Genomic DNA, 9,488 nt, shown 5'->3' on the forward strand with positions numbered 1-9,488 from the left:
GTACTTAGGCACAAGTAGTCAGAGGTTATAATGATATTTAGTATATATATGAAACTGTAATATATTAAGAATAATTAATTATTAATAGAGATAGATGCATCTGTATTGTAAAATTTTAATTGTTTGTTCTATCCATTTTAACTAATGAAAAGACTATACCTTTAAGCAATAGAAAATTCAGAATTTGTTTCAAGCAAAGTAGGATCAAGTACCTAATGTTTTACTAGCAAAGCCAAAAAATGAATCTGCCTTTTCATTTTTTTCATACTAGCTACTTTACCCTACTTGAAGAAATATGGACATTCACTGCTGTGCAAAACTTACGACATTTTTTTTTGCTAGTTTTGAAAGTTATTGGTAGAAAATTATTTTCTAATATGAACACTGCATTCAGAATATTTTTTAGAAGCCTTCACATTTTCTGTCACAAACCTATTAACTATTCCTTGCATTTGACTTTACTTTAGAATATGGAGCTTAATAGACCATGCATTGATTGCCCGGTGCAATATGGAGGAACCAATTCGCTGTGCAGCAGTTAGTACAGATGGAATCCATCTTGCACTTGGAATGAAAGATGGCTCTTTCACTGTACTTCGAGTCAGGTATAGTGTAAAAATCAGAAAGTTATAAGCAATCTAGTATATGTTTTATATAGAAAGCGTACACTAAGAATATTTTAACTTCTGTTTCAAACATATGGTCCACAGATTATATACATACAGCTCTGTTACTCTGATTTAATAGGCAAAGTTTTCTATAACAGTATGTTATGAAAAATGGTATGTTAGGAAAAAATACATTATTGGGCAATAAATCATATATTGAAAATTATCATTAGTTCCTTATTTATTTCCACTCAGTGAGAGCTGCTGTTAGCCCTTATTCCCTGCCCCCAAAACTGGTCCCAGCAATAGTTTTGCTGTCTTTAAACCTCAGATTAGGTCTAAGGGATGAGAGAGAGGGCTCCATGTGATATTAAGGAGCTTCCTTCATCTAAGTGTCTTAAGGGCTAGTGATCTACCTGAACCCTTCAAGTCCAGCACTGCCCAAACATTTAGGCCTGTGGGTCAGAGGAGTGGTGCCACATCCGCCTGCAGGTTGTATTTAGTGAATGGGCTCTATCCAGAACACAGTGCTGGCCCAATCAGGGCCTGATCCAGCCATGTGGAAAGAACTTGGCCAGGGCCCATTGCAGCCATGTGGAGCTGGTCCACTCTGTGCCCAATCCCACACAGTTGCATTGGGTCCAATTTCAGTTGAGCCATGTGGGAACAGTGCCTGATGTCTCAATATGGGGCCAGCCTGATTGGCGCAATCCAGCAATGTGGGTCTTGGAAAATTGGTAGCAAGGGAGTGGTGGCAGTACTAATTAGCACCACTCTCCCACCACCAGGTTTACGGGTTTGTGGGGAAACCTGTGAGCCAGATTACCTAGCTTCATGGGCTGGATCTGGCCTGTGAACATGGGGTTGAGCACACCTGTTCTAGTCAGCCCAGACTTTCAGTGACACCTCCTATCCTCCCTCCTAGGCCAAGAGCAGGGAACTTTAAAGGGCTTTGCTTCCTATAGGAACTATATTTACATAATGAACCTGAGATTTTCCCTTCAGAATTAGAATTTGTCAGACATTAATACTGTGAACTTGATATTCTCTCTTAAGCGTATGACACTCACTTTCTCTGCTACAGAGATATGACAGAAGTGGTTCATATTAAAGACAGGAAGGAAGCTATTCATGAATTAAAATATTCACCAGATGGTCATTTCCTCGCTGTTGGCTCCAATGACAGCTCTGTTGATATTTATGGTGTTGTTCAGAGGTACAAAAAAGTTGGGGAATGTGTTGGATCCCTAAGTTTCATCACTCATATGGACTGGTCTGCTGACAGTAAATACTTACAGACCAATGATGGCAGTGGGAAAAGACTTTTTTACAGGATGCCAAGTAAGATTTTTTAATATTAGCTGTATTAAAAATGTATATCTATAAATGATAAAATGTATAGTACTTGCATAAAATAGCTAATAAATCTTGGTTTGAAGTAATGAAATTTAGGGCATATGAAAACCCTAAAAGAATACTATGAAAGCAATTCTTCAGTGGATAACAGCATAAGAAAATGAAGTAAATATACATAAGAGTGTTTTTCTCTTCTAAGCTGTTACTGTATTTTGATTTGGGTAAAAATAATTAGTTGTAATTTCTTAATTTTGATACCAATATTTAATTAATCTTAGAATGTTTTATTACAATGTATTTTATTATTTATTTTTTTAATCGGTCATTCTTTCTGAAGAATAAATTTCCATTTTTTAAAAGAATTGTGTATTTGAACTCTTTTTACTAAGGGCTTTCCAGTGCTGAGTTCCAGTGTTAACAGTTCAGAATGAGCTTTGTTGTATATAACTTTGAAGCTTGAAAAGATCAAGAACCCCATAAAAACAAATTAATACTACTTTAGAATTAGATTTATAACCCTACTGAGGAAGCCAACTTGTATGAGCTTCTGGAGTGAACAGTTTATATTTAAGCAATCCAAATGCCAATTAAATATGAAATTAAAATAGAAGTAGGTAACTATCTAGTGAATTGAAATTGTAGATAAATTGTAGATTACTATGGTTCAGAGATACAGCTCTTTTAGGACTTACTAACAGGAAACAGGAACTTCACGAAATATGAACGATGCTGGAACCTGTAGGTCTGCAACAAACCTCTACCACTTGAGTTTATGGGAATAACTGGCAACAGTTTTCATGCTCTTTGTGAACTGGCAATTAAAGGAGCCTAAATGGACACTTCACCAACTCCTTGGTACAGATAAGTGTTGTGGAACTATAGGTTCCAGCTTCATGTATATCTGATGCAGAGGTTCTACAATTTCTAAGTTCCATTCCAGTTCTTCGTGGGGAAGAAGTGGGTGGTCTACTGATTAAATCTATAGCCTTCTGTTCCCCTTAACCAGTCCATTTTTGGCCTATAGACTGTTCTTTCATAATCAGTAAATGTCTGTTTACTCTGATATCTCCAAAGTTTGTTCCCTCTCCATGTGTTCCAGCCCAATTCAGTTCTCTTCCTTCTCCCCATAGCATTTACTTTGCTGCACCCAAGGCTGGTTTCTACGGGCGTGTCTACATGAGATGCCTAATGCACAGTAGGCTAATTCTACTGTGCAATAGCGTGTCATGGCAAAAACCGTGCTAATGCACAGTAGAATTAGTATACGGTGCATTAAGTGTCATGAAAAAATCATGCACTGGTGCTGCTGCTCAGTAAATCTGGCTACTGTGCATTAGTTAGTACCTCATATTAGAGGTACTAAATGTAATGTGCAGTAGCAACATGTAGACGCACCCTGTTTCTCCTAATAAGGCACAAACAGGAGAGTATTGACACAGGAGAATCAGTCTGTCTGCTCTTAGTTCTGGTACCTGCTATCATTATGGTCCATGATTGCTTAGAGAAGCAACTACAGGAAATGTCTTGTTCAGACTCTGCATCTTTTTGATTATGCATCTTCAGTGTTGTCAGCCTGTAGGTGTGTAGGGATGGCGGGTGCTCATTGAAGATGCAACTATTGGAGAATGATCTCATGAGGTCCCTTCCTTCCGAGCTACCAGCCTCTAACAAACCCAGTCTTTTGAAAACTGAGGTTTTCAGAAGCTCACAAGTCGGCAACATTTCAGGATTGTTGTTTTTTAATTTCTGCTCCAAATCAAGCTGCTAGAGATTCTTGGTGAAAAGTTTGCAAGATTTTTTTTTAAGATGAGCAAAACTTTTTCCCCCCCTAACCATGGTCTTGGTATATCACTTGGAAAATTTAGCCTTAGACCGATCATGGAAAAGTTTATTCCAAATAGTTCAAACTGGGCAAAACTGTAAGCAACTGAAAACTGAGTCTCAGAGGGTGTGTCTACATATGCAATTAATACACAGTAAGGTACAGTAAAATAAGGTGCAATTTACTACGCCTGGGAACCTTGCCTACATCTGTGCCCAGATTTGTTCCCAATAGCAGCAGCCCAGTCCAGGGCTCCTCCTGTCCTGCTCTGTCCCCTTGCACCAGCTAGGGGGAACTTGAGGCTCTTCCAGGTGCCACCCTGGTGGCTAGCAGGGGGCCTGGGGTTTGGTCCTGATGTGCAAAGGGCTGGGAGAGCTGTGGGGCTGCAGGGGCAGCTGTCTTCTAGCCCCATGCACATCAGAACCCATCAACATTGCTCCTACACATGTTAGCAACTACACATGAGGTACTGTGCAGTATCTAGTGCATGGTTAATCTACCTGTATCTACAAGTAGTAGCCAACCATACAGTAGACTAATTTACTGCACAGTAAGTGCTGCACATGTGTAAATAGTGATGCTTTACTGGGCAGTAAAACATCTCATGTAGACACACTCAGCAAGTGTTAATGTTGACAGTAGGTGTATCTGCACATGATATTAGTGCACCTGACTAAACTCTGATGCAGTTCACACTGGAGTTTATTGCTTCTGGGCACAGCATTTGCACATGCTTCTGGGACCACAGCATATTGAGCTGGGGCAAAACAGCCCTAGCTGATGGATCCCAAGGGGTCAGCCTGCCAGTCTGGGACTGCTGTAACCCAGTTTAATGTACTGCAGAGAGGCTAGCTAGGGCAAAAGGGCTCTACAGTGTGGGGCTAGCTGGCAGACTGTACCACCCTCATACCCCAGCCGGGCCTGGTCACTGTATACACGTGCATTGTAGCACAGTAAAATTTCCTATAGGATAGTACTCGTGTTGGGCAGTACTATCCTACAGCAAAGTTAATTAGTTTACCCTGGCCTAATAGTTCCACATGTGTAGATGGTGATGCTTTACTGCAGAGCTTACTAGGCAACCCTGCGGTAAAGCGCAAGTGGAAATGCACCCAGTAAGTGTTGCTATCAACATTGCCTGTTATAACAAATAGTTTTAGAAATAGTGGTTTGAGTATACATTTTTTAACTTGGTCTAAGCAAGATTTAAATTCTGTTCAGACTTTGAAAATAGGAGTTTCAGATTTATTAAAAACACAACAGGAGTTAATGATTAAAAATAAGCATTTGCATTTTATTTTTAGGTGGAAAAGAAGTTACAAACAAAGAAGAATTAAAAGGTGTCCCCTGGGCTTCATGGACATGTGTTTCTGGCTTAGAAGTGAATGGAATATGGCCCAAGTATTCTGATATCAATGATATCAATTCTGCAGATGCAAATTTTATTGGGCAAGTTTTGGTTACTGCTGATGACTATGGAATAGTCAAATTATTTCGATACCCGTGTGTAAGAAAAGGTAATGTCTTTATTGATGAAAATATGTAAATTTCAGATACTCAGGGCAAAAAGGTTTTAGAGGGAACAATAAAGGTCTTAGGAATTTTAGAAACAGCCAATGTTTATTTGTAGAGTTTTAATTAAAGTTAAAACATGGAAAACAGCAGTGGGTTGATAAAATGGACAGTTCAATAATTTTGTGTAGAATTTGTAATTGTGTTTTGGATAAGAGAGATTTATGTCAGAACAGGTTTTATTTGACAGTTGTAGAGGATCGCTAAGAACATTGTGGTTAGGGACAGACATTCAAAAAGCCTAACCCTGAATTTATTCAATATTTGCAAGTTAGTGTAATCTGCAGATATTGAATGTTTATCCACTTGCAAATCAGTTCACTTTTGAATCAGGAAATGCAGGCACATGTCTACAGTAGCTCAGGTTAGAAGCCAGGGGGTGCTAGAGTGAACCTTCCCTTCCCTTCCACAATACTGTGCTGAGGTGGGTGTGGCCAGGCTCCAGCAGAACACTATGATTAGGGAGGGGTTTAAACCTCCCCCGCCCAGCCTGCACAGTCCCTATCTGGGGTGTGCCTGGAGGGGGAGGCAGAAGCAGCCCTCACCAGGCTTTTCCCTCACTCACTGTTCATGGGCTGGGGAGTGTTGCCAGATCCCAGCCCCTGGCTAGCACTCTGAGGTAAAGGGCAGGGGGAGGAAGGACTGTTTGTATGGACTGTATGCATCTATTGATGATACTGAGTTTTTCAGTCTCCCTCTCCCTACTTCTTCATACTGTCTGAAGCAAGCTGACAAGCACTGCATTCATTGCAAACCAGCTCATTTCTCACACCTCTCTCTGTCCCCACACTGATAGCAAGAAAACAGAGCCTCTCTCATTAGTTCAAGCTTTTTTTAAACAGCTTTTTGCAAAGCATTTTTAAGGAAGAACAGAGAGACGTTACCAGCTGACCTGCTGATTAGCTTCAAAAAAGCCCTGAGGGGACACTGTTCTGTCTGCCTTTGTTCCAGTGAAATTGGAGACACGCAAACATAGAGACCTCTCAGCATTAGCTAGCAGGGGGGTGGTATGACCATGACCAGATGCTGGCTGGAGTCTGTGCCACTGGGGTCCTTGCTGTGGGAGAGGGGAAGGAGGGGTGGATGTCTGCTTGAGCAATGAGCAGATGCTGCTGTGCTGCAGTCTCCAACTTTTTCTCAGCCAGCCTGAGCTCTGCCTAGGGGAGAGAGAGGTGGGACCAGTCCTGGTCTCTGGAGCAGACAGCTCAGCCCAGCCCAGGGCTGAAAAGCATGCTGGGATGCTGGGGGACTCTGATTTAACTTAAATCAGAAAGGGGTCTGGGACAGAAGTTTCATAAACCGGTTCGACTCTAAATCAGTTAAGCTGATTGACTTTTATTAGTAAATTATTAGTAAAACATCTGCAATTACTCTATTTTCTCATGTACAACCCCCACTCCAGAACAAAATACATACCTTTGTTTCTGAAAGGCATAATGAAGGGGGAAAAAGTACTTTCCTTGAGATCCGCTGCTAGGGAGTGGGGGCAGGGGCGTGAAAACTTCTAGAATCTCCATGGCTAGCAGCTAGCGAGCCCTATGTGCAGCATACGCAGTTTTATTTTTGCCTTCCTCTAGCAGAGGATTAAGTGGAGAAATGGTTCTTACCTTATTTCCTGAATTATAATGCATGCCATTAATGCCATAATTTTCATGAATTATAACTACCAGCAACTGGATTTTGGAGAAGAGATATGTGTTGTATGCAAGAAAATATGGTACCTTGTATGAGCTATAGACATATTTATAGTCTTCATCAACATTCAGGTCTATCAGTGGATACTCTTTTTTCTTAATTCTGAGTTGGTATTCTTCCTTCCCTAGTGTTTAATGGCAAACCAGATCTTTGGATCTGCACTTTGGCCTAGGACTATCCTCCAGGAAGAACTTTTAGAGTTCTCTGACTGCAATTTTTCTTTCGAATAAACCTTACTGAGCCCAAGATTCAAACTAGTCTGGAGGCTGTCAAGCACAAAGTTGAACCATAAAGCAGAAGTTTTCCATGAAAGAAAATGCCCCTGTTAAATTGTTCAAACAAAAGTTCCTGAGTTTAAATTTTCCTTACTACTAATTATAGAAGTTCCTCAGTAGTACCACCTTTAGTAAAGGGTGTGACCTGTCTAATTCTGATTGTGACCCTAAAAGAGAATTTTGCTAAGAAAGTCCTTGAGGCTTTCTTGAATCAACAACCAAAACAGGATCCTGGTAATATTCCAGAAATGGGCTCAGAAGAAATTCCAAGCTAGTGCAACTCAGGAGATTTTTTGTTGTTGTTACTATATCTTGCTTTTGAGAGTGAGATTAAGGCAGAATGGGAGTTTCTAATTGCAGTGAAGATGCTAACTGGCGAATATAAAACTTCTCTACACCTCTGAATGAACTTCAGAGATGTAGAGATTTTGCCACACTTGTCAAAGTTGTTGCAGTCTGAGTCCTAGACTCTGACCCAGAGCAAATGGTCTGATCTTCAAGCAGATACAAACAATGACATTCCCAGAAAGAAAATTCACACATAAAGCTCAGTTTTCCAATCCCTCCAACCCCTGAATCTTTTTGTTGATACTACAAAGGCACTGCTCAGAGTAGGCATTAGTCTAAGATGATAAAAAGCATTTGTCCATCCAGTAACCTCAGGATTAGATACTGGCAAGTCATCTGTTTCCAGATTTTTCAGGTACCTCTGTTCCTCAGTCCTGAGCAAATGACTCCCCTTCAGTCAGGACTCGGTTATCAGGGAAGATGTTTTTAAGTAGTTCAGATGCCTTTCTTGAGGAATATAGGCCGCTTCCTCAACTTTATTTTCCAGTGGTTCCACAGAAGATGATAAAGTAGCTGGCCAAATCATTTGGAGAATATACCTCTCAGAGGTGTACCTAGCCAGGACTGTGCCCTCATTTTCAGTGGCAAAAAAATAGGTTAATGTCACCACAGCAACAACAAACTCCATCTGCCCCCCTGCCCTGTACGGCAAAAACATACTTGACAGAATTATATTTCCCAGATCCCCATCACTCACTGACACATGCTCCTGCACTGCCACTGCCAGGACTGGAGATGGAAATTGCAGAAGGAGGGAGTGCAAGGGAAAAGAGAGTGAGGTATCCCCTGTTGTATTCTGGCATCCCCTCACCCCCTTTTAGTCGGTGTCTGGGGCTTGTGCCCTTTTCACCCACTCATCCTTACATTACTGTACCTGGCACATATTTCTAAGCATCTGTCTCTGGTCTCAATGGTGCCATATTTACTCAAATCTAAGATGACCCTGATTTTTAAGATGAACACGGAATAATTAGATTATAATATGGAAAAGTGTATAAATTAGTTATCATTTTCCAGGTGTAGAATCTAATTATCAGAGGTTTGTCTTTTAATTTATCCTCTCCCACTGCTACAGCAGGCAGAGCAGTGACTGGGGATAAGGCAGCATCCCTGCCCTCTGCTCCCCCACTTATTCCCCCTACAGGCTTTCTGCCCCCCCCCCCCATGCAGTCTCTGCCTCTTCCCTCCACAACACTCCCCTTTCTCTGCTTCTTCCCGCCAATGCTTCCTTTTCTCCACCTCTCCCCACCCACCTCTCTGCCCCACGCCCCCATTATTTTAAGACGCTGCTCGAGCTCTGTTCTTTCCCCAGAGCACAGCACATGGAAGCACAGCCCTTGCTGGGCCATGCAGCAGTGTCACAGCAGGGTCAGTGTTGGTAATTGGTTGGGCAGGGGATGGAGCTCCATGTTGACACTGATGATTGGCTGGGCAGGGGACAGAGTTCCATGTGTCCCATGCCCCACTGTACCTGGCAGTTGTTGGCTCTGGATTTAGGACCCAGATGCTTTGTTCTGGGGGGGGACCCAACCCTCAGACTGACCACAACCTTTCCATTTGATAATAGGCAAATTTATTGATACACCGTAATGACAGAAAAGAAACAATACAAGCAATTCTATATATATCTACCAATCCTAGGGCTATCATTAGAGTCAGGAAACATCTGGCAAGGACACAGGCTTCACTCTGAAGGCTCTCTTAGGTGTCAGATGTCAGCAGCCTGGAGGTGGGATGCTGAGGGCCCCCTCCAGTGGGGTGGATGAGATGAGCTGGTGGTGTGTCTTCTGTCCATGGTGGCCTTGGGAACCC

General features: G+C 41.7%; 1 protein-coding gene across 1 annotated transcript in view; it reads left to right on the top strand.

Annotated features, from left to right (window-relative positions):
• EML5 (echinoderm microtubule associated protein like 5) overlaps window positions 1–9,488 on the top strand; it is a 293,292-nt gene that overhangs the window by 93,273 nt on the left and 190,531 nt on the right. The window contains exons 8-10 of the mRNA XM_019518682.1: window positions 468–605; window positions 1,693–1,949; window positions 5,091–5,303. Of these exons, the coding sequence (XP_019374227.1) occupies window positions 468–605; window positions 1,693–1,949; window positions 5,091–5,303 (608 nt within the window). The remainder of the gene's footprint in view (window positions 1–467; window positions 606–1,692; window positions 1,950–5,090; window positions 5,304–9,488) is intronic.

Source organism: Gavialis gangeticus, unplaced genomic scaffold, assembly GCF_001723915.1.
Source record: "Gavialis gangeticus isolate Ggan-Ray unplaced genomic scaffold, GavGan_comp1, whole genome shotgun sequence".
NCBI lineage: Eukaryota > Metazoa > Chordata > Crocodylia > Gavialidae > Gavialis > Gavialis gangeticus.